Source organism: Magallana gigas, chromosome 10, assembly GCF_963853765.1.
Source record: "Magallana gigas chromosome 10, xbMagGiga1.1, whole genome shotgun sequence".
NCBI classification, from domain to species: domain Eukaryota; kingdom Metazoa; phylum Mollusca; class Bivalvia; order Ostreida; family Ostreidae; genus Magallana; species Magallana gigas.
Window position 1 is genome coordinate 24,287,963 of NC_088862.1, and position 26,970 is coordinate 24,314,932.

A 26,970-nucleotide genomic window follows, 5' to 3' on the forward strand; every position below is an offset into this window, starting at 1 on the left:
TTAAATTTAATGTGCATTTGGTTGTTTTGTTCTTTGATTTGTTTTATGAACAATATAAAATTAAAATATTCAGAAAACCGGTGCTTCAAAGATTGATGAAATACGTTGTATTTTGAAATGCATGTAGTATCCATTTTCATGTTTTTCGTACTTTCATATATGTATTAACTTTTAATGAGCATATCTACATGTAAATATTTGCTATTTGTAGTTTTTGTAGTTGTGTAGTTTTAAATCTAAGAAGAAAAAATCGAAATCTCTGATTTTAGGTTTGTATTTCCTTTATACTGTAATTCAATAGTTATGTTTGTAATAAAGAATTGTATTAAACATTTATCAGAAATCTTTATGAGTAACGTGTACAAACAATGCCATCAACGGAAAAAAGGATGAGCAAGTGAGTAACAGGGAGGCATCGGATACAATGACTAGTGCTTTAATTCATGATTTGCAAGAACATTTCAATGTCAATGTTTCAAAGGATATTGGGTTATTGCATTCAATGGAGTTGTTTATTTGAACTATTATATGCACAGGATGTATATATTGTACATTCTACAGCATCAACATATATCACGCCCCCCTTTTGTGTGATTCTTCACGGTGATTTAGCGGATTAGATATTGATAGAAATTCCGAGGCATATCTTGAGTCTAAAACTCCGCATTTAAGTTCAAGAATAGAGGATTGTGTAGATATAAAAAAAATACTATCGTTAAAGGGGCATGGTCACGATTTTGGTCAAATTTTATGTTTCTGTGTTTAGACGGGGTCACGTGACCCCGTCTATTAGTTTACTGATAGCCAAAGTCTCAAACCGGAAGGCACGCGTAGAACACATGAATTGAGTCTACGCGTAAGAAAATAATGCAGAAACTTTTCATGCATTTCAGTAAATATATATATCATAAAACATACATTAAATCGTTTTAAGTCCTCTATGTATAAACCAAATTCTATAAAGAAAATAATCAAATAGCTTTATTGATCAAATTATTCTTGCTCCGGTTCAATAGTTGTAGTGATTTGTGGAATGAGTTACGTAACTGAATGCACAACGGCGTTGACGATCCAGTTTGGGGACGAGCTCATTAATCAATAGAAGAGGTTGAATGTTGAATCGAAAGTAAAGTTCCCAAACGCTATGTGCCATTTTTGAAAAATTGTGAATTTTATTTTTACTATCTATCACCTGAAAAATACCGAACTTAATGCGCGAGCCGAGGTTAACCTCTGGACGGGTAATACACAGATGTCTTACATGTTAAATAAGTGTTTCATTGGCTTCCAGTCTACTTGCGGTATGACTGCTGTTTATCTCTAAAGGAATTTTGTTCATAGAAAATAAAAACAAGTCTGACTTTGTCTTTTCGTTCATTGACTCATAAGTACTTAGTTAAACTGAATTTAATTGTAAGCAAAATCTATATAGATGATACATTTGGGGTGACCAATAGATCAAATAATATATACAATCTTATCGATTAAGGAACCAAGTTAAATGTTAATGTTCATGTTGTCCGGGAATATATAATTATGTAATTTTTTTAATGTTATGAGACATATTAAGTTTACACTTTTTTCTGTTCTTTATAACGGACAAAACCAGCCATATTCATGATTTTAAAGAATTCTTCATCAATATCTTAATGTCATTCACATTAAAAATGTGATTCCGAATTTCCTCTGTTTTGCTAAAAGTCCAACTTTGTTTGAGCCTAATTCCATAATATAGTAAAAATATCGAATGGTTCGTAAATTTAATATTTTATTTCATGAATACTTTTAGTGTTTAGAACAAATTTTACTCATGACATTATACTTTATAACAATCCAAATTTGACAACTTAAACCCTGAATAAACGGCAAACGTCCTTGACTGACTTATCTCTGTACATTTATCAATAAATATCTTTATCATTCTGTTGCTTTATTTTTAACGACGTATATAACAGCCAATCAGGAAAGGTCTACCCCAAGATATGACATGATTCATTCACTTTTGGTCTCTATTTTCTAGTTATATCGATTTGAAAAACAGTTGACTGTATTCGGAGTATGATTTTTCATGAAAGTAACGGTTGTATCGTAATTCGTGTAGATGATGCACGAGTTTACACAAAAAGTAGTGAGTGGCGAACGAATTTATTTTTACCAGTAAATTTTATATGAATTGCTGCAAGAAAATCGTGACAGATAAGTCGGTCTAAAAAATCAAAAAGGCTACCGTGACGAACTTTTTTATTGTTATAGTACTTGGAATAATCTTATTGTAAAAAGAAATATTTCTAACGTCAGGTGCCTGTGTTTGTTATCGGTATACAAATGTTAACTTTGTTCAGCAGTCTGAGAGTTTTCGGAGTTTTCATTAACCTTGTATAACAGATCCGCCCGACTTGTGGATTTTCCCTTGGATCACAAAATAAAAAAATCTAATAATTTAATTATCTACCTATTTATAGTTGTTTTGATTTTCCCGGTTAGTTGTAATTTTTAGAATTTTTCCTTGGGTATTATTTTACATAAAATACCGTTGTGTCAATTTTCTACATTTATGAAGAACAGTCCCGGCCGGGATTAAGTAAATTTAAAACAAAGTATCGGGCAATATTGCAAAAAGCCGAATTTTAATTAACATACTAGATTGAAACAACTAATTAAAATTTGCTCATAATTTTTGGAATATATTCGAGGAAAACATGGACAATAATATCCGTCTTTCAGTACTCTCAGTACTTTGATTTGAAGAAAAAAATCACTCTGCAATAATATGAATGTGGGACCAATTCAACGCACTTTGTTAAAAAGGAAAAAAGATTGACTGGACATATGCAAGTGCGTTTTAAGTGTCGATCAATTACACACCTAAATAAACTTATTTAATAAAGCCCCCCCCCCCCTCTCCCCCACACACACAAAAAAGTAAATCAGTCATAATTTCGTTTGTCGAATTTTATTTTACTAAATTAAATTTTATTATGTTCGTGAAACAATTAAGAATTTTAAAATTATACTACATTTGTACAACTCATTTGTATGCATGTTGCCAAACTAATGATTTTATGAAAACAATCATAAAAAAGTAAAAACTAAATAATTCAAGTTTTTCTAATTCCGAAATTAGAGGTGCCAAATCACCCCAGAGCGAAACTCGGGGCGAAACGTCCGCATTCTACGGGAACGATAACTCGTACATGTATATCGAGATTTCAAGTACGATCTATCTAAGAAAATATGACGTCACATACCGGAAATGCCTTATTAGGTTGGGTTACATGAATAATATTCTTACAAACTTCACCAACAAAGTGTTCATATATCTTTGATTCGCCGTTAAATGTAATTTTGATTGTAAAGGTAAGTGAGAGTTTATTCTTGTTTTGCAAGAAAAATCTTTTACTAAAGCTACATTGTTTTTATTTTTACGTGGGGCTGCTGGGGCAATCCCTCTGTGACTGTACAACCCAATGGTGTGAAAGAGGTGACTCCTTTCTTTCGCTTTTGTTTTATGAATCACTCTTTCAGTAAATTATATTTTCATCAACACATTAAACAGGTATTCTCAAGGGATAATCGGACAAGGTTAGCAATCAAAATTTAATCTCATTTACGAGTAGTCAGTTTTGAACTGAACCCTCCAAATGAAAACAGATGTGATGTTTTTTTAATTATTCTCTTCATCTCTGTCTCATTCTTGAGATTATCTTTCAATATAAATCTCTAAATATCGAAATTACTGTATATTGCGAAGAAAAGCAAGTAGAAATATTTTTTTTATGTTAAATCTATCACAAAAATAAAGGCTTGTTGTGTTTATATTTTTAGTTGCTGGAGAATAATGGTATCGACCGTTTGGTTTTTATGTTTTACAACAATTTTCTGTTCCCTAAATCCTATCGGGAAATTGAGTGCACAAGATTTACGTAAGTATTATGTGTGTCTTAAACAATTAAAGTTCTGTATGTTAATTTGGTTTAATGCATGGAATCATTTTCTGTTAAAAAGTTCACTATGATGAATCAACTCTATACAAATGACATAAGTTTAAGTTCTTGAAGTGTAACAATTTAAGAATGTGGCATTATATATTCTTGGGGATACATATTCCCCCTTCCAACTGAAGGTGATGACTAAGTCAGCTGTACTTTTATTGTCAATTGTTTTGTAAGATGACAGCTTTCATTTTCATATGAACTACATATATAACTTCTTGCAACATTTTCGCTTCCATTCTGTATGAACATATGATCTCACAAAACCTTAGCTCATGGTCAGGTCTGTTGCTCATTTTGATAGACAACCTGAGACAGGGTCGTGGTTAACAATGGAAACCTTAGGGGCCATTTGGGCCCCTAACTTTTTAAAGTCTATGGGCCCACAGCTAAACTTACGGGCCCACATACTACATCAATAAACTCTATTTTAAAAAATTAACGTTGTGAAGAAATGTCTATGTCATATATCGTCAAATTATCAAGTCGTTCAAATAACTTATGACTGGAAATCTTTAATTTGTTCAATGTCCGTACAACCTTATTTCGACAGATTCACGACATGAAGTCGTATTTCTAAAGCTCTTGAACATTTTTATTGATCATTGGATGACCAGATTTTGAATTTCTTACTGCCCACATAAAATTCTACTTGCATTGGCGAGTGGGCAAGTGGATATCCACAACCCGGTGAGAGCTACGTACAGTTCCTTATGTGTTAAAAGTTGTTACGTATTTATTGTGCACCAAAACTTGGGCTGCATATGTAGTTTTGGACATATAACACTGTGCCGGATAATTATGCCAGTGCCAAGGTGGCATTTTTGCACCCGCTTAAGATGCAGCTTCGGAAAAATCCATGTATACCAAATGATAGACCATTGTCTAGAGAGTATATAACCACTTTTGTTTTTAGTGTGTCTCACCTGACAGGTGAGATATTTAATTTTAAAAATTAACATCCCATCGGAAAATGATAATTTCCATAGGAGAATTGACTCTCCTACAGGAAATATTGACAATCCTATAGGATTTTTCAAAAGTCCTGTAGGAATTATATTTCCTATAGGAGAATGGTAATTCCTGTAGGAATTTGATTCAGACATGTAGTTTTCCTATAGGATATTAAGTTTTCCTATCGGATTTTATCAAATCCTATCGGAATTGAAATTCCTATAGGAAGTTCTTGTATTCCGATAGGAAATTTCAAATTACCTATAGGAATATTGATTTTCCTATGGGAAAAAATATTTTCCTATAGGAATTTATTTTTGAAAGGTAAATATCTTACCTGACAGGTGAGATACACTGATAACAAAGGTTGTTGTTAACTCTTTAAGCAATGGTCTATCCTATGGCATATTTGAATTTTTCGATATATGCAGCTTAAGCGGGTGCAAAAATGCCACCTTGGCACTGGCATAATTATCCGGCACAGTGTTATATATATGTGGTATTTTCAAACACGTTCGGTACAAGTATTCAATTAAAAAAAATCCACTGACATTTAGCTACAGATGCCGTCCCTGAAACGTTCTACTATTCCACTTAAAAATGTGAGTGAGCGCCGAGTGAAAGGTGATTGCATACTGAACAGAATTTGTTAAGCGCTTATGAAGAGTGAGTGAACGCAGAACATAAATGGATCTCAAAGAGAAATGTGAATGTACTTTGAACGCTATGTTAATGCAAGATGAACGATTTATTCAGAGTGCCTAGGGAGTTATCCTTATAATGTGTTTCGTCAGTAATTGGAAAAAGTTAACAAATAAAGTACATGTATGTATTTCTATCAGCCTAAATATAATATTATCTGACTGAATGACAAGTAAACGCTGAACAAACGGTGAGCGGCTGAGCCCATTGTGAACAAACAGTGAGTGCATTGTGAACAAACGGGGAGCGCATTGTGAACACAAGGTGAGCGAGAACAAAGCGGACCTGAGAGCACAAGTGAACACATGGTGAACGACTGAATGCACTGTGAACATAGGAAAAATGGGAAAGTAGAATGTTTCAGGGACCGTATGTCATTAACTAGTAACTTGCCTTATGTTCTTTTAAACACCATCACCAGCCCCATATCATGAAATAGTGTAGTTTGTTCACGTGTAAAAAAAAAAATAATAAAAAATGGGTGAATAGAGGTTTGCACCTGAATTTACTAACATTTTCAATATTACTGAGAAGACACTGCTATACATGTAGATAATTGTATAAAGTAAATAACAAGATTTGTTTAGAAAAGAATTTTGAAAAGTATATACAAAAAAAATTACAGGATCCAAAACACATGAACCATTGAATAAACAACTGTATACTGTATATATTTTCACACAAGTTACATGAGAGATCCTTTGTGTGTCATCAGCTCCCGTGTATTCCGCTGCACTTACACCGTCCATCAATGAGATTGATTATGATGAAAATCCTGTTTTGTTGATTTTCAATCAATTAAGACTCATCTCTCTCTCTCTCTCTCTCTCTCTCTCTCTCTCTCTCTAAAATGTTTAAACAAACTGATGTCTGACTTGAACTAAGTTCAGATTTGTACTTATGATCATGAACAAATACTTTAAACATGAAAAAAAAAACCCAACTTGTTCATCATCTAATAGAAGTAATTCTCAAATTAATAATAAGAAGCTGATTGTGTACCATGAATCAATTTAAAGCTTAAACTACAATATGTGTGTTAGCTATGCAATTACGTCAACTTTTTGTATCATGGTCATGAAATATATGGTTAAATGTTTGAATACTCTGTCTATACAGAAGGAAATTGAATGTATATATACTGTACACACATTGTTAGAATCAATAAACAGGACATTTTGTTTGTTCTCTTATTTACCTATCAGTACATGTTTGAGTTCAAGTGTAGTGCATTATTATATACATGTATATTTTTAGAGCAAGAACAACCTTAGGATAACCATAGATTATAATGAAACCACATGATAAGAAATCAAATTTTAAAATCCCAAAAAAAATCTGGAAAGTATTTTAGGATTTAAAAAAAATCCCAGCCTTTCAACTTAAAAGGTATAATGTTCTTCATCTGTACTTAGTATGTACCGGTAGTTACCCCCTTTTGACACGACATTAAGAATGATTAAGTGTTTTAAAAGTACTTAAAATATCTTAAGTGTGATATGTACATGAATTGTATACATGTATATGTTACATGTATATTGTACATCACACAAGCATATAAGCACACTCAGCAGTTTTACAAAAAAATCTTAAGAATTTGTCAAGTCGGTCTAAATGATCTCTCAAGTATCCTCATAAGTATACACTGGAAAAATGTTTGTTTTTTAAATTATCAGTTTTATGTATATGATAATTCAGATATAACAATCCCATCATGTTAAGAGATCGATGAAAGATTAAAGGGTGTCGATTCCACCAAAAAATTGAGACAAAAAAACCCATAAAACATTTTCAAATGATACAGCTGTTACATATTTATATTCGGTTTGAAAAGTGGGAATTCAAAGTGAAACATTCTATATAAATATGAACTAAAAACTGAAAATGTCCGATACTGTTAGTCATCTCATACTATTAACTAGTCCTCCATTGATCCCAGACGCGTGTTCAACAGAGCAAGCGCTCCCAAGCTCTCGTCAAAATTCCCTATGCCTGCAACACAAATTTTTGCGAGCACTCTGTTGAACATGCCTTAGCTAATCTATATTCATATATTAATTATGTAATATCATTCATGCATTTGGTAATTATGGTATATACGTTTTTGAATGAATTTTTTGTCTGTCTTTGACAGGATCTGATACTCTGACGCCTACACAGGAAAACCCGTGCCTGAAGGAAAAGACCACAACATGTGGGGAGTGTATAGCAATATCTACCCTGTGTGCATTCTGTACCGACGCTGTAAGTCCATCATTGTAATGGAAAGAAAAAAAGGGGAAGACAGTGAGAGTTTTTAAAAAATTAAAAATACATGACATTCTTGCTCTGCCCACTTTATGAAAATATTGGCGTCTACAGTTTATTATTTTGAGCATACATGTTCATTTTGCTTTCTTCTAAGTATATGTGATTGTGAATTTTCTGATTAATATTTTACTTTGGTAGTTGCACTGTTTTTAAGCAGTGATGATTATTGTCAAACTTTTTATTGCATGTCGAATGGATTTAACTGTAAAAGCAGGAATAAGAAATTCGTTGAAGGGATTAAATTCCTTTATTATAATCAATGAAAATAAATTCCTCACAAAGTTTAACCTTAATTTAAAAAAAAATAAATAAATGAGTTCTGTATTCTTAACTTTAAGATTAAATCACAACAAAACCATTTAGGATTTCCAAAACTGATTTGCACTTTATCTTTTATCTTTAACTTTATCACACATCGCCACCCAACGTCCATTGAGACGAATATCTTTATTTAACTTTATTTATTTCTTTCGCTCATCATCAGGAGTATGATGCCAATAATTATCCCAGGTGTGACCTGCTGACCACTCATCAGAAACTCATCAACAACAAGCCCAGGTGTAAAGACATCGTCAATCCGTCATCAACCCTCGTAAAGAGCAGGGTAGGCGTAATTACTGTTTTATTCTCGTAATTACTGTTTTATTGTCATCCATCGTATACTATGTAATGAGCTTGTAAAGTGTTATGTTAGCAATGGAAAGTAGTTGGGAAAAGGGGTGGATGGGTTGGGGTTTGGGGGGGGGGGGGAAGAGGTGGCTAAAATAATGAATTATTAATTAATTAAATTTTAGGAGGCTTGGTGCTCAACAAACTATGTATACCTATCTGACCTACATGTACCTCAAAGTTTTAAGGGATGATTTCTTTAGCTGGAAACGATTATATAGTAAAGAAAATATATGCAAATGTTTTATTTGCTTTCAAATTTAGACAGTTTCCCCATGATCTTAATATGGTAGAGCTCTTCCTGTGAGTCTCAAGAGGATTACATTAGTCTAAAATGATATGCCACATTTATCCAGTCCTCTTGAGCACATGTGGGTTTTTTCCTATGTCTTTTTTAGAAACCTCTTATTTTGAAGGAGGTCAATACAGTCTAAAAATGGCCACGACCATCCAGCCCTCTTAAAATTGACCGGTGAAGAAGCTTTATGTGTTTCATTTGTGTACCGTAGTTTATTGTTTGTTTATTTTAACAGGATGACAGATTGATTGATGGCGATAGGGACAGATATGCTGTACAGATCAGACCCCAGCAAATCGACCTGGAGTTACGTCCAAGTATGTGCACTTTGACTACAATATATGTATAGACAAGAGAAAACCTGTTTGTGCACTTTTACTATACAATATATATATTAGACAAGGGAAACCTTTTGTGTTCAGAAAAAGTGCAAAAATATTAAGAAACTGGCATATATAGACCCCAGGGGATTGACCTAGTGTTATGACCAAGTATGTCACCATACGTGTTAATGGAAAAAAGGAAAAACCATTTCTTCACGTTGTTGTTCACATTTTCACAGACACCCAATAAAAATGTGCCACACATTTTTAATAAAAATTGTCATCAACACCTGCTTGGAAAAATACATGTAGGCCTATTTTTGATGAAGAAATCTTGAAAATATTTAACATACTAAACATACATGTACCTGTACATGGATATTTTCTTGAAAAAAAAAATTATGGAGCTTTATTGTTAATAAATGTGCATTATATTTGAAATTAATGAAGAAATATTGAAAATTTCTAGCATACATAGACATATGGATGTTAATTTTTTTATGGAACTGTATTGTTAATAAATGTGCATCATGATTGAAATTCTTGTATGGCTTATTTACACAATCATGTTCGTTTTAGATGACCCTCAGACGTTTAATCTGACGTTCCGATTGGCTGAGAACTATCCAGTCGACCTCTACTACCTTATGGACCTCTCAAACTCCATGGCAGACGACAAAGAAAAACTGGCCAGTCTTGGAGTCAAGATAGGTTTGTCATCAAAGTTCATGGTCATTCTGCTGATCAGATTGTTGATTTTCTCAAAGTATGCAAGCATTTTTTCCCCATAAAAACCATCTCCTGCAAATTTTGAAATTTGTACGTTGTATTTCTTTAAGAAATATATATTTATCCAGATTATTACGAAAATATCACCGAAACCATCCTCTGCAAATATTAAAATTTGTACATTGTATTTCTTTAAGAAATACATGTATATATTTACCCAGATTATTACAAAAATATCACCTAGGTAAACTATTTTGTCTTGAAATTGTGTAATTAAGCATAATTAAAAACATGTTAATTCAGAAATATTCATGCTTAACAGTACATACCGTTTATGTATACATGTACTATGAATTGAGTTAGGGAGGCTGGATGTTCAACAAATTATTATCCATCAGAACTAAATTAAAATTTTAATCATAATTTTTAGCCATAAACTACTGTGGAATCATTAGAATTCATGGTGGCTCAATTTATGTGGTATTCGTGGGTAACGCCCCCCCCCCCCCCCCACCACTTAAAATTGTAAAGAGTTATGCTTCTTACTGAAATTGAAAACCGATGCATCCATGAAACTACATCCCTACAAATAAGGAAAAAAACCCACAATCCACAAAAATTGACCTTCATGAATTTAAATGATTCCACAGTATGTCGATTTGTATTTTCCACAGTAGATCATTTTACGAAAAAAAAAATTCAAATATTTAAGCATTTTAAAAACTTTATTATTTTCCCATAGCTTTTATACAGCGCTATTCTTCTCAAGTAGATCAAAATTACTTGGTAGTCTAAAAATAGCCAAGACCATCCGGCTCTCTTAATTAAATAGAATAATTATATTAGGATATTGTTTAATAAACAATTTGCATGCTTTTGTTGCTTGCAGCTGAAGACATGAGCACCATCACTAAGAACTTCAAGCTGGGTTTTGGTTCCTTTGTGGACAAGGTTGTCATGCCCTACGTCAGTACAGCCCCTAATAAGTGAGTAAACATACAGTCTTACAAAACATCCTCTCCCACTTGAACAAAACAAAAGCGCGGTTTTCAACAATGAAGTCAGCAATTTGCATGCCGTTAATTATTAAGAGGAAATTTCAACAGGAATATGTGTCAATGGTGTGATAATTTGTTAACATGTGCAGTCAGAAATTAATTAACTTATTATAATTAGTATTGTACTGTAAATTGTAAATAGATTGTATATATCTATAAAGGTGTCTGCATGGGCGGAGATTTGTCTGTTATTTGATAAAAGGGAAATAAACTGAGCTTGCTAATTGATCAGCATATTGATATGTACTTAAAGTGGTTTTAGGGTTGGTTGGGGGAGGGGGGTCCAGAATGATTTGTTTTCGGAAATTGATATTTCAAATCTGTCTTATCATGACCATTTGTATTTTCTGTCCAAGTATGACATGATGAATTTCTTGCTTAATTATAATCTATGTTTTTATTTTTGTTTATTCTTTATGCATTTCTAACTTCTTTTTTTTTCGCTTTCTTTGTTATGATAAAACTAACTGATAACATTTTTTGATAACTCAAGACATTTTAGTTTTAAGGATGTGATATAACAATGTAACATGTCATATTGTGTTGTGGTGGAAAATATCATGTTTTGGTGGGAAGCTGTTCAAGTCCTATGCACGATCCACATGCTGAGCTTGCAGCTGCCTTTTTATAAATTCACGAACTTCGAAGCCAATTCATGTTACATAAATGCTGAATATTCATAAATTAGCTATCAAGTGCTAATGTTCATTTAACAATTTAGCCATAATTTTGGATGATGTTCACTTTACCATAAAATGCAACTCAGGATTTTGAGATAATGAGTAGGCCACTGTTGTGGTTACACTCAAAACCACAGCTTTTCTGACATAATTTTCAACAACCACAGCATGTTGCATGTAAAAAAAAAAAAAAAACCTCACGTCAGCATGTTTTTTTGCATGTTGTCATGGTGAAATGGTGTTAGTGCTTGCATTTCAGAGTTACAACTGTATTTCTGACAAAGGGGGTTGAAACAAATAGGATGTACAAGAATATTAAGGGTGCATCTTCATTAGCTAAGAGTAGCGTGGATCATAAAACGTTGGCTAGCAAAGATGATAAACATGATTAAGGGAGAAGATATTAATTAATCATGTGTATAACAACATTTAGTTATGAGAGAGAGAGAGAGAGAGAGAGAGAGAGAGAGAGAGAGAGAGAGAGAGAGAGAGAGAGAGAGGGGCATTGAATGAAAACAAAATTCATATCAAATAAATCTAAGTTTATAATTATTTTTAATCTGTTATGCTGATAAGTATCTATAGACGTTGATTATTATACTGCATGTAAAAGTTGTACACCATGTTCTTAAGGTAAGAATGATATTATTTTTCAGGATTTTGAATCTCTTTTGAAATATCCTCTGAGCTCTGGATTAGTTTTAATAAAAAGGGTAATAAGTAATTCATTTGTAATACCCAAGTTCATATGTATTGGTGCATGAAGAAAAAAATAAGCCACTCTTAATTTTTACTTGAAATTTTTTGGCCTAACTCTGTATAGCAATGTACATGTTGAATGCCATAATTATATTTGTTGGTTCTGTGAATGCATGATGTTTGTTGTTTGTTATTGTTGTTGTGACATCACATTTTGTTGTTTATACACATGGCAGGACAGCAAATGACGGATCGTAAGTGGATCACCCACCTCAATTAACCATTCTCCACCTCACCCTGGCTTTTTGTGGAAAAAAAATAACATAGGGGCTGTCTCAAAACTTATAGAGTTGAAAATATTTCTTTTGATGATAAGATAAAACAAATAGTAGAAAAAACATCAAATTAACAATATACTATGCCAATTAATTGAATGTGATGTGAAGTTTTCCAGATATTTAATTTGGAATAAAATAAATATCACCATGCCACTGAATTGAATTTTTAACATGCTTAATACACCTGTACAATTACTAATCAGTTGATTTTGTGTGATGATCATAGCTCTATAAAGTCACTTAAGGTTTAATAAAATCTTAGTTAAATACTGGTAGATATAACCTCTTAAGTAGATTGATGTTAATTCACCCAGGTGTCATCTGTTCAGATAAGCTGTTTTGAGACGACCCCCTACATACTACTTCTATGCAAAACTGAATTTGGTTGCAGTTAAAACCTCCTGATTTGAATTTCTTAGAAAGATCTAAGTGTACAATGTTCTTGTTTCAGAGCAAATTAAAAAAAAAAAAAAACAATCAGAATTTCCTCAATTTTTGTTTTGAAAAAACTGGTTTGTGAGAATGACAGAATGTGAAGTGTGTCTGTTTATGTGTGTATGTGTTCATTAGACAGCTTTTTAAATGTCATAATTTGTTTCTTTAATGTGAAAATATTATTTGCATATTGCTTTTATCCCATACCCTTTTAATTTATAAAATCAGATTGCTTTCAGTTTTCCATTCTTTTGTAGTTTATACTTTTGTAAGGAATACCAGATCTGTATCAATCAGAAAAAAAATCCCACCTAGAAATGACCTTGACCCTTGATCTTGTCCTGACAGGACAAGGTCATTTTTGTTTTTTAGTTTAATATAAACATGTACCTCACGTAAATATGAATTAATAGAAAAAGAGTGCCCACATTATTTTCCCTGCTTAGGATTTTTTTTTATCCCTTCAAACCATGGACTGTTTTGTCCCTGTATGAATTTTTCCCTCTACTTTTACTGATCTTCATTTTTTGCTTTGAGTGGGTACTAACATGTAGATTTTCACTTGACATGTGGATTAACACACACGTGTGATGATTTCACATCCACAAAATGATTGCATTTGATTACTTCATTCAACAGAGACACATCTCGGGAATGGGTAAAAAAGAGGGAGGGGGGGGGGGTCATCTCATTACAAGATACACATGTATTAATGTGTAGCTATGAGCACAGGTATTTAAAATACATGTTTTGAATACACATAGAGAAAAATATTTGAAATTGTAAAACTGGCCGAAGACGGATTCTCTCCAAGTACCATGAGAATCGATGTATTGTTACATCACTTTATTACATAAAGTTTATGAATTGTTATTGTGACTGAAACAATATTAATGCTCTAGCGAGAAACGATGCTTCGTGATGGAGAATTGGACTTCGGCCAGTTGAAGTTATCTTGACAGTAGAACGAAAAGTAAATTTTCACACTGCAGGCACAGTCTCTAAAATAAGGTCTAAGACTTTTTTAATCTGAATCTCTTGGTGGCACAAACAAACTCAAAACACAACTGGTGTCTAGATTTCTCAATCTGCACAGAAACGCACTAGTACTGTAATAAGATGCGACAAACCAAACCAGATTCACTCCGATTATTAAAATAATTTTGATTTTTAGATTTTTATAGATACATAAAACAAATGCCTTATGTTCATATGCATGACTCTTGTAGGCTGATTTGTTAAAGGGAAGTCACTGTGCACCGCTTATTGAAGTACTATGTTAATTGAATGATATTCTTTTTCCGCAGAATTAACAGTCCTTGTCCAGGATGTGAGAAAGCTTACGGATTCAGAAACGTTCACCCATTGGACCCAAATGCTACACTATTTAGGGTAAGTTTATAATGATGTTACAAAATCAATTTTGCAGTAACCAGAATTGAAGATAGAAGTGGCAGATGAAAGCAGCAAGTTAATTAACCACAGGCTTTAATACACGTTTTTATTCTGACTATAAGAATTGTGTGTTGGGGTTGTAATTTAGATTGAAAATTTGTGGACTTTTGATATGAAAACATTCAAGGAAAAATGAAATGCAACGAATGCAAGAATTCAGTTTACTATTTCAAGTTATGAACCCCTAATGAAAAAAAAAAATAAACATATTGATACACAGTATACAGAATATTTGACATTTATTGTTTTTTCTTTTCAGGACAAAGTCAATGCAGCCAAGGTATCTGGTAACCTTGATGCTCCCGAGGGTGGGTTCGACGCCATCATGCAGGCCATAGCTTGTGAGGTATGTGACATACTGTATGTCAAATATACAGACAACTGTTGCACGGTCATGGAACTATTTTTTGTAACTGTAAACCAGCTTTTGTTCGCAATGACTTTATTTCATGATTTACTGGTTAAAAACTTGTTTACACTAATTTAATATGCTGTAAAGATAAAGATTACCAGGAAAATGAAATTTTAGAAACATTTTTGAGGACTGGTTTGAGGTGTCTTCAAGGCTCTCATGAACCTCGCAAAAAAAAATCATGCACATTAATAAAAGTTGGTTTACAGGAACTTAATAGCCAAACTTTTCCCTGACAATTTGTAAAATTAGAGCAGGCGATAAAATAACTGTTATTTTATGCCTGGTAGAGATAACAGGTCAAATTATTGTCCCTCGTAAGATTAGAAGCTGAATATTCACAGCATCTTCAAATTTTTACTAAGCTTTGATTAGGGTATTGAAAATCGATAGGAAAATCGATCTGGTATGTACTCACGGAAACTGTTGTCCTTGGCCTACATCGTGGGACAACAGTTTCCAGGGTCTTTAGTATATTTTGCCTCTTTTCTATCTCAAGGTGTGAAAAAATTGTTATTCAATGTTATTCATAGTTGATAAGTATGTTACTTGTGTTTTGCATACAGACAGAGATTGGGTGGAGGAACCGATCCAGAAGAATGTTGCTGTTCTCCACAGACGCTGGATTTCATTACGCTGGGGACGGAAAAGTAAGTTCATTAGTACACACCTACAAATTAACATCCTCCTCAAATTTCATCTCTTGGGGGATGAAAAAGTAAGTTCACTAGCACTCGTTTTGGCTCAGTTTTGTCTTTGAACTGGTGAGTACCACACACCCACAAATTCACGTCCTCAAACACTACGTCCATGGGGGATGGAAAAGTACATTCACAAGAATTCAGCTACGTTGCTCAATTTTTGTGGATATCATGGGAAATCCACTGCACCAACAAAATGTACATCCTCAACAAATTACGAAACACAGTCATTATTTTATTCCTTGGTTCTAAAAGCCATAACACTAAGTTCCCATATTCACCAAAAAAAAATAAAAATTGGCTATCCAAATACTGGTAAACTGACCCTCAAGAATTTTGATAATTCCTCTGTTGCCATGAATGAGAGTTGGTTTATAGAGCAGCATTAATGGACTTAAAGTTACCACGGTTTTGTTTCTGATTGCAGCTTGGAGGCATCATTCAACCCAATGATGGAAACTGTCATCTTAGTCCTGACGGAATGTACACAGAAAGTTCTAACCAGGTAGGGTAATATATCAAAACAAAACCAATTTGTTATGTACTAGAAAAAATTCTGTTTATATTATAAGGTTTACTGAGGTCAATTTTGGACCAGTTTAGAAAAATTCAATTAAAGAAAGTTAGTATTTCTCTTTTTAAAATTCAGGACTACCCCTCTATTAGTCAAGTCGCGGTGAAAGCCAAGGAAAAGAATGTCAACATCATTTTCGCGGTCACCAACGATCAAAAGAACATTTATGATCAGCTCAAGCCAATCATTGCGGGATCGGAAACAGGAGTTTTGGCGTCAGACTCACAGAACGTTGTCAAGCTAGTCCGAGACAACTATTTGGTGAGAGGAAATAAATTAGAATTCTTGTCTGAATTGAAAAGTTTCTTTTTTTTTACGTGTAGGGGAGGTGTGATATGCAAATATCATCAGTACACCATACCCTAAAACGCAGTCACTCAAAAATGATAATTTCATACTTCACCAAAATAACACTTACCATTATTGCAATCTGAATGTACCAAGATTTATTATAATTTTTTTAAAATAAAATTTCTCTTTATAGTTCTTAGTATTATGAAGGCATTGCATTTCCAATAATGAAAATAAATATCTTCAGATTGTTTAGCTTCATTGATTGATTATTAATATAAGTAAACTGAGGATCATTACTTTGATTTAGCAGCATCCTACTGATTAAGGGACTCAGATCCTTAGCAATGTTCCATAACTCTAAATTATCTAAAAAAAATTTTATTTGTACCATAAATCTTACTTTTATACAAACAATTCGAATTAGTACTTTAGTGTTAGCATTACAATCAGTCACACAACTACATGCCTAGTGTAGTGGACCCACGAAGAACTACTAGTCAGTTACTTGTTGGTAATGAGTTAGAGCCACTGATGCATACAGCGTCGGTACTTTTTTTTTCAAACTCAGCTTCTTTTATATTGTTTATTCTATTTTATCCATTTTAGGCAAATTTGCAATAACTTATAATATAATAATGTAAAATGCATGGATACCATCTAAAAATTTCATTTGATTTCATTTGATTTTTAGCTCACCGAGACGAAGTCAGGGGGAGCTTATGCTATACCCTCGGCGTCGGCGGTGGCGTCGGCGTCGGCGTCGGCGTCGGCGTCCGGACCTGGTTAAAGTTTTTGTTGCAGGTCCTGTATCTAAGCTATTACTTGTCCCATCTTCACCAAACTTGCATGGATGATGCATCTGGACCTACTTATGGACTTGAAAGACTTGGATGCTGAATCTGAGTCCTAACTTTCAGATGCTGGAGGAGGTTAAGGTTGTTGGACCAGGTTAAAGTTTTTGTTGCAGGTGCCCTTTGATAGCAATATCTAAGTTACTGCAGGTCCGTACTTCACCAAACTTGCATGGATGGTGTGTCTTATGATACTGATGCACCAGACAGGCTTGAGTGCTGAATCTGAGCTATAGGTTTCGGATGCTGGAGGAGGTTAAGGTTTTTGGAGCTGGTTAAAGTTTATGTTGCAGGTGCCCTTTGATAGCAATATCTAAGTTACTGCAGGTCTGTACTTCACCAAACTTGCATGGATGGTGTGTCTTATAATACTGATGCACCAGGCAGGCTTGGGTGCTGAATCTGAGCTATATGTTTCGGATGCTGGAGGAGGTTAAGGTTTTTAGAGCTGGTTAAAGTTTTTGTTGCAGGTGCCCTCTGATGATTATATCTTAGTTACTACTTGTCCTATCTTCACCAGACTTCCATGGATGGTGCGTCTTATGATACTGATGCACCAGACAGGCTTGAATGCTGAATCTGAGCCATACGTTTCGGATGCTGAAGGAGGTTAAGGTTTTTAGAGCTGGTTAAAGTTTTTGAAACAGGTGCCCTCTGATGATTATATCTTAGTTATTACTTGTCCTAACTTCACCACACTTCCATGGATGGTGCGTCTTATGATACTGATGCACCAGACAGGCTTGAATGCTGAGTCTGAGCCATAGGTTTCAGATACTCGATATTGTTAAGTTTTTTGGAACAAGTCACATGTTTAATAGATAATAGTGCTTTTTCAAACTTGCATAGTTGATTAAACTGTAGTATGAATGAATCACAGAGGAAGCTTCAGATGCAGAGCTTGATCTCCATTATCAAGGATGCTAAAAAATATATCTTAGTTATTACAGGTCCTAACTTCACCAAACTTGAATGGATGGTGTGTCTTATGATACAGATGCACCTGACAGGCATGGATGTTGAATCTGAGCCATAGGTTGCGGATGCTGGAGCAGCTTAAGGTTTTAATTGCTTGTGCCCTCTGATGATGATATCTTCATTATTACTGGTCTGAACTTCACCAAACTTGCATGGAGATGCGTCTTATGTATACTGATGCACCTGACAGGCTTGAATGCTGAATCTGAGCCATAGGTTTCGGATGATGGATAAGGTTTAGTTTTTTTGGAACAGGTCACATGTTTTATAGATGATAGCTTGCATAGTTGATTTAACTGTATTATAAATGAAATGCAGAGGTTGCTTCAGATGCAGAGCCTGATCTCCATTATCAAGGATGCTAAAGAAATCTCCTACCTCATTCAAACCTGCTCGATAGATAGATGTGTTTGTTGATAAATGATATAACATGATTCCTATTATATAGAATTGTATAGTATGAAACAATATTGTTTAATATGATACAATATAATATCATATGTAATATTATAAAAAGTTATATGATACGATATGATATTGTATAATTTTTTTAAATATTTTTATTATGATATTGTATCATGATATCGTTATGTATAGTATTGTATATTATGATACAATATTGTATAATATTATATTGTATTATTAATTTATTATTTAATCACATGATACTATTACATAAGATATTGCAAAATATAATATTGTATCCTATGATACTATATTGTATATTCTATAATATTGTATCATATGTTTTTGTATAATATGATATTAGTTTCTGTAATATAGAATTATATCATATGAAATTGTATAATATGATACTGTTATATTATATAATATCGTATCATACGATATTGTATAATATGATATTGGTTTACAATATGATATATTATCACATCACATGAAATTGTATTGTATGATATTGTAAAATATATTATTGTATCATAAGATACAATATGTAAAATATTATATTGTATTATATAATATTTTACTTTATCACAGAATATTGTATCATTTGATATGATACAATGTTGTTTCAAATAATATTGTATCATATGATACAATATCATATTATGTATCAAAAATGATACAGTATCGTACAATATCATACTATATTATACAATATAATATCATATATTTCAATGTTATGATGTATTATGTAATATGATATTGTAATATAATACTATATTGTTTTATATATTATGATATTGTATTATTTGATCAAATACAATAGCGTATAACACAATACAATGTCATATCATACGCAACAATATCATATCTCATCATTATTGTTTATTATGGTATTCTTTTGTATTATATGATATATGTTGTAAATATGATAGGATGCAATATTTAATTTTACATTATTGTATTGATTAACATATGAACATATGATTATCATACAATTTTTTAACAGATGATATACGATATTGTGTCAAAACAGAATCCATGAAAATCCAAGATCATAAAGTATGATTTCCATTTAATATGATAAAGGTGGTCTCAAAAAGGTGAAGTCTCATAAGGGTGATGTCTCGTCTCGGTGAGCTTTGTAATCTGTGATTACCTATGTTTAAAGTTTGAAAGCAAAATAACATTTTTATGATTAAAAAAAATACTTTGAAGCTGAGGATTGGAGAACCTTATTAAAGAATGATAACTCCTATATCACATATTCATGTATAAAATTTTTTGTTTTCTTTTCAGGCCATCACATCAAAAGTAGAAATGATTGTTGAAAACTCAGACAATTTGGAGGTGAAATTCAGGACAAAATGTAAAGGGTAAATATTTTGAATTTGGAATACACATGTACAGTAGATTCCTTATTTACACAAGTACTTAAATTATACAGTAATTCATCGATTTTGTCATTTTGCATCAAACACAAGAAAACAAAATTGAGAAGACTGAAACATGAAAAAAATGAATGTGAGAATCTAATATTCACATTGAGGTGAAAGAAGAAGGTACAATTTCTTTATATATTTGCCCTAAAATTCAAAATGTTTTTAATTCTCATGAAAATACACATATATAATCTTGAACATGTGTGTATGAAATGTCAAGTAATACACTTGTTTCTTGTTTTAACATTTTGGCATATTTCTAAGATTTAGTTCAAAATGGTGAAAAATGGCACATTTTCTTATAGTTTTTTGAAGAAGAAAATGTGTCCGCAGCCGTCGCCCACAACAAAATTAATATATTTTAAGTGTTTTTGCATGATAAAGTTATGATGTAAGTTTCATCGTGGGCGGTGGCTGTGGACATAGTTTTCTATTCAAAAAACCACTGAGAAATTGGTGTCTTTTGCTCAGTTTAATGAAAATTACGGGAAAATGCACTGTTTGAGACGTCACAATTACCCTTGTGAATGTCTTATCAGGTAACTATTTATAGATTCATAGTTTATGAGTATTTTTGTGTAAAGAAATGTTACATTTCCATTTTTGGTGATATTTTTTAAAATCACTCTAAAACAGGGCAAGTTATGACTGAAACTGTACCTTGTTCTTTAGGACAAAATGTTAAGGGAAAATATTTTGAATTTTGGAATAAACATGTAGGCCTAGGGTAGATTCTATATTTTATGCAAGTACTTAAATTACAGACTGAAATACTAAATGTATTATATTTGGCGTGTACGATATTTGACAAAAAAATTTTTTCAACAAATTAGTGTGGATTTTATTTAGGGCATTTCTGAATTTACCTTTTTATCTACCTATATATTTTACATTTGCCGATGTACTTGATTTAGCTGACACCATTTTCTGCCAAAAACGCTAAATATAATACACAGCCAAATATAATACGTTTACAGTAATTCATCGATTGTGTCATTTTGCATCAAACACGAGGATTTAATATTCACGTAAAATTGTTAGGAGCACATCTTCCACATATCGAAATCTTGCATTGTTTTTAGAACAGATGTAAAATAAATGAAACTATGATTAAAATTTGTTCTGGATTTTATATTCTTCCGATTTGATGCAAAGCTGTTGAATATTGTAATTACTGGACAGGTACATGTAAGCACTTGCGTAAAATAAGGAATCTAGAGGATTTAAGTTCACATTTGTCAAAATAATGTGGTACTTCTCATGATTTAACATTGATATTAATTCTTTTCATTTTTAAATTGGGAATCTACAGTATATTAGTATATTAGTATATTATTTCTCTGATTTTGAGGTTCAGCTCGTTAGAATTAATTATTACAAGTAAATGATTTAATCCAAATGATTACAGAACTGAAGAGAAAGAGACAAACAAGTGTGAGAACTTGGCCATTGGAGAATCTGTGAGTATTTTTAAAAAGCAATTATCAGTATTCATTAATAGATACACTGCATTGTGAATTGCAGTTTAATATTTTCAGTTGTTTTAGAATCTTTTTATTTTTAGTCTATTGAGTACATATAGGAGGACAGGATCAATGAATATTTAACAAAAATACTCCTTTAATGAATAGTTTGTATTCCTATGGAACAGAGTTTTTGCTTTGAAAGTGAATAAAAACCTAGGAGATATTAATACAAGTATTTCTTGTGGTTAAAACTTAAAGGGGCATATTTGTAGGTGGATTTCAGTGTGACAGTGGAAGTGAAGAGCTGTCCCCCCAAAGGTGAAGAGGAGAGGACCCTCAGGATCAAACCAGTCGGACTGTATGATGATTTGACTGTCAAACTGAAGCTCATGTGTCAGTGTGACTGCGAGTCCCCAAAGCAAATGGTCAGTTGGAATTCGTTTCTATTAAAGGCGCATGGTCACAATTTTGGTCAAATTCTTTTTTTCTGCTGTTATTATTTACAATGCCTTAGGAATGCATTTCTAATGATCTAATGAAATTTAAAAGGCAGTGGTAGAGTTATAAGCAAGATACAGGGCTCAAAATTCTTTGTCATGTACTAAACAAGGCTCGTGCCCTGTTTTTGTTTACATAGGTTCAATATACCTGTAAAAAGTCTTTTTCAAGCTAATTTGTCTATCTTATTCATTTTAATCGTAAATAAATAGTTCCTAAAATTGTACACATTCTTTTTAGGTCTAAAACTTGAATTTTTACATCAAGATTCAAAATGTAAAGAAAAGCTTTGTTTACATAGCAAAGAGTTTTGAGCTCTGTATTAACTCGCTTATTACTCAACAAATGACACTCAAATTTTGGATTCCTATTAAAGATGCCTTACTGAAGCATTGTCAACATTAAAATCAGAAAAATAAATTTTGACCAAAATCGTGACCATGCCCCTTTAACCTCACCATAGAGAATGTGATGACCTAATGACTACATACATTTTGTCCATTGTTGTACATTGTTTGTTTAAAGTGATGGGTTTACAACAGGGTTGGTATTATTGTAGGCTTATCCAAACACCTTAAAGAATCTAATACTGTAAATCAACTTTTATTTGCTGCCACTTTATTTTGCAATTTACCAGAGATTAAAGCTGTTTTGCAGCTACTAATTTTCACACTCAAGATGTAGATTATCTTAAAAACTCTTCAAGGAGTTGTTCATGGCAAGAATTGACTGCAAGAAATATTCACAACAACAATAATGCTCTTGCAAACCTTGTGAAAATTTCTTGCACACAAATGAAAATTTGTTTACAATAATGAGAGCTCTGAGACCCAAATTTCAGATAATAAATTATAATTATGTTCAGGTGACTATTTAAGCGCATGGGCCTCTTTTTCTGTCAAAAGTAAATTGGACATTTGTTTTCATTCTGCATCAAGGAGGACAACAAGAACCACGAGAAATGTAATGGAAACGGGACGTACGTGTGTGGAATGTGCGTGTGTAACGAGCCGTACTTTGGGGATTATTGTGACTGTGACAAGGGCACCGGGACCATCGCTGACAAGGAGTCTGAGTGTATCCAGTAAGTATCCAATAAAGAGATTGAATGTATCCAGAAAATATCTTATAAAGAGAGAGGATGAATATAGTAAGAATCTAATGAAGAGAGTCTATGAATCCAGTGAATATCCAACAAGGAGAGTCACTGTATCCTGTAAGTATCTAATGAAGAGAGTCACTGTATCCTGCAGTAAGTATCTAATGAAGAGAGTCACTATATCCTGCAGTAAGTATCTAGTGAAGAGTCACTGTATCCATTAAGTATCCAACAAGGAGAGAGAGTATCCATGGCCAGTAAGTATCCTACAAGGAGAGAGTATCCAGTAAGTATCCAACAAGAAGAGAGAGAGTATCCAGTAAGTATCCAACAAGGAGAGTATCCATTAAGTATCCAACAAGGAGAAAGAGAGTATCCAGTAAGTATCCAACAAGGAGAGTGAGTGTATCCAGTAAGTATCCAACAAGGAGAGTGAGAGTATCCAGTAAGTATCGAACAAGGAGAGTGAGTGTGTCCAATAACTATCCTACAAGGAAAGTGAGTGTATTCAGTAAGTATCCAAAAAGGAGAGTGAGTGTGTCCAATAACTATCCTACAAGGAAAGTGAGTGTATTCAGTAAGTATCCAATAAAGAAATTCAGTATTATAATTAAGTTTTTATAGAGATTGATTGTGTACAGGAATTTTCTAACAAAATGGAGTGAGCGTCCATTTAGTATCCAACAAGTGGATCAAGTGTTTTTAGTAAGTATCTGACAAGGAGAGTAAGTGTATACAGGGGTGTGCAATTACAAAATTTGGCCACTAGCCCAGGGGCTAGTGGGAGTACCAAAGTTACTAGCCCAAGATTCAAAGTTACTAGCCAGACTATTTCGGACATGTCGACATTTCATTTTATAAAAAACCCTGTATGATACTAGTATATAATTATTAATATACGAAATATTTATTACTTGCATGTTTTCTGTGGTAGACTAGTTCAAAAATATTCAACTTCATTGATCTCTCACATTTTAGTTACAAAATTGGTTTGGGTACCGTTTATATAATAAAACCCAAACATAACATTGTGAATGTGAACAGACTCTATAAAATCACTGCAACTATCTATGTGTGCATGCATTTTATCCTGTTTAATTTCCATTTACAAAATACACCTATGCAATTAATTAAGTAATGGTAAATTTTAATTTAAAATAATGGAAAATGCACAAATAATAATATGCAAAATATGATTTTCTTTTAATTCACCAAGCAGGTCACTTTAAAATGTGTTCATAAGAATAGTTAGTGCAGAAATTTATAATATCTCTGTAATGTATCTCTCTCTCTCTCTCTCTCTCTCTCTCTCTCTCTTTCTCTCTCTCTCTCTCTCTCTCTCTCTCTGTAAAAAAAATTATATTAAAATAAGCCAATGAATACATATTAAAGAAAAAGGAATCATCTTACACTGATGTCACTTGAAACAGCTGCACAGGTAACTACGGAAGCCATGTGCAGTGAGGCGTGACTATCTCGTCTAGCCACTGGTCAACACTGTCGGTAAAACTTCAAAGTGTGAAACTTACAGCAGAGTGTTTTTCTCAGAAGAATGTAGCACGAGAAAAAAATGCTTAAGAAATTTTTAGGCTATCATGACTTAAAAGGAGCAGATATCATGCCTCTGTGATAACAATGACGATACACTTTTCCTACTAGGACACTGCAAATTTACCGTCATATTTTGCCAACTCTGGTTATGATTTACTAGCCCGACGGGCTACCACAGTTAATGTTTTTGCTAGCCCGACCTCTAAAATCGGTAGCCCCGGGCGTCGGGCGATGGTAATTGCACACCCCTGGTATATAGTAAGAATCCAAGAAGGACAAAGAGAAAAAAAAAATAATGTATCTAGTAAGTTGCCAACAGCGTGAGTATATTCAAATGTATCTCACAAGAGAGAGTGAATACTGTTAGTTCTTCATCTATACTACTTCAGATGATATTGCCGTATATCCAGGGTTTTTTCGCGTGTCACAAAATTTTCGAAAATGGGGAAAATGTGTAGTATTTTTAATTTGCGTCAGTCATTTTTTGCGATTTTAAAAGTGTGTTATAGAAAATAATAAAGGATATAATTTCTGCATATTCAATATTTTGCAATTTAATAGAAATCGCGAAAAATGCGAAAATTAGATCATCGCGAAAATTACTTGATATACGGTAATACCTTTGTTTTTAATCAGGGACAAGAACACGACCATCATCTGTAACGGTCGGGGAGAATGTAACTGCGGAACATGCACGTGTCGGGAGAGACAGAAGGGCACCAACCACTTCTACACGGGCAGATACTGCGAGTGTGACGATTACAGCTGTCCCTACTATGCTGGGCTCATCTGTGGAGGTCTGTAGCAGTGCAGTGTTAATGTTCCATTTCACCTTTTTTAGTTTAGTCTAGGAGAGTTGTAAGGTTGAAGGGTTGATCTCAATCATTCAACATTTTAATTGTAGCACAAAGCATGTGCTAATGATTGAAAGGAAAGTGCAAAGAATAGTGACTGAACCCATGTTGATGGTTCAGTAATAATTTACAAGCACTAGATTTAACATATTTGAAATAAAAATGTACAAAATCAGTCATTCATTAATTGTCTACCGCAAATTATTTTTCTAAGAAATATGCATAATTATAAAGGACACATTATGATGATGTAAATATTAAATTCTGTCAGGTCTGGGTCGCGGACAGTGTGACTGTGGAAACTGTAAGTGTAACGCCGGTTTCAATGGCACTAACTGTGGATGTAACACCGACAACTCTACCTGTATGTACAATGGAGTAAGTGATTTTTTAACTACCCTGTATATGACCTGTTGTAGTCCATATATACAGTATGTCTTCTTCTGACTCTGTTCCATAAGAATCTGATCCTATTGTATAAAGTGTGCATGGTTTAAAAGATTTTTGTGCTTAGCATTATTATTATGCCCCATCTCTCCTCTCTGAAATGAATACATACTGTAAATTCGTTATATTATGCGAGTACTTAATTCCGCGATCCCGCTGTTTTGTATCAAATCATGATAATATAAAATCGCGAAAGCTGAACTCTTTACCTTATTTCTTATTGTTTACAACTCTGAAAAAATAATGGCCAGATTTGAAAATCAGCGAAGGGTGTTTCTCGCAATTTTACGTGGATATTAATCCTTCGCGTTTATTTAGGAATTTACAGTAATAAATTATTATAATATGCTAATTGTAAATGTGATTTTTTTTTTTTTTTAGTTGTTGTGTAATGATAAAGGAACTTGTGAGTGTGGCAAGTGCACCTGTACTGATCCTAAGTACTTTGGACCCCAGTGTCAGGAATGTGATGTAAGTACCAGAGTTGTCTTTAAGACCCGGGAGGCAGGGAATTCCCCGCCTATAATGCCTTAATTACCTGGCTATAATTGCATTTCAACACAATGTATCTATAAGCAAGACCCCCAGACCCCCCCCCCCCCCCCCCCCCCCCCCCCCCCCGATAACAAAATTACATGTATATCTGTGAAAATATACTCTCCAGGGCTGTGTTTTACAAAAGAACTTACAACAAAGTTGTGAATTTTTTCAGTCTCATAGAATAGTCTCTAACATGCAAAATGTATACCGGTACATAAC

General features: G+C 33.2%; 1 protein-coding gene across 5 annotated transcripts in view; it reads left to right on the forward strand.

Annotated features, from left to right (window-relative positions):
• Positions 1-3,200: 3,200 nt before the first annotated feature.
• Positions 3,201-26,970, forward strand: part of LOC105322492 (integrin beta-1-B-like) — a 28,599-nt gene continuing 4,829 nt past the window's right edge. For 2 of the 5 annotated variants that reach the window (XM_066072597.1, XM_066072598.1), the window contains exons 1-20: positions 3,564-3,582; positions 3,826-3,923; positions 7,783-7,892; positions 8,443-8,562; positions 9,161-9,242; positions 9,828-9,959; positions 10,867-10,963; positions 12,651-12,668; positions 14,495-14,579; positions 14,902-14,988; positions 15,621-15,704; positions 16,183-16,260; positions 16,405-16,590; positions 20,154-20,230; positions 21,705-21,756; positions 22,035-22,187; positions 23,199-23,344; positions 25,547-25,707; positions 26,036-26,142; positions 26,593-26,682. In XM_066072597.1, coding sequence (XP_065928669.1) covers positions 3,839-3,923; positions 7,783-7,892; positions 8,443-8,562; positions 9,161-9,242; positions 9,828-9,959; positions 10,867-10,963; positions 12,651-12,668; positions 14,495-14,579; positions 14,902-14,988; positions 15,621-15,704; positions 16,183-16,260; positions 16,405-16,590; positions 20,154-20,230; positions 21,705-21,756; positions 22,035-22,187; positions 23,199-23,344; positions 25,547-25,707; positions 26,036-26,142; positions 26,593-26,682 — 1,950 coding nt within the window. In that variant the 5' untranslated portion in view covers positions 3,564-3,582; positions 3,826-3,838. 5 annotated transcript variants of the gene reach the window in all.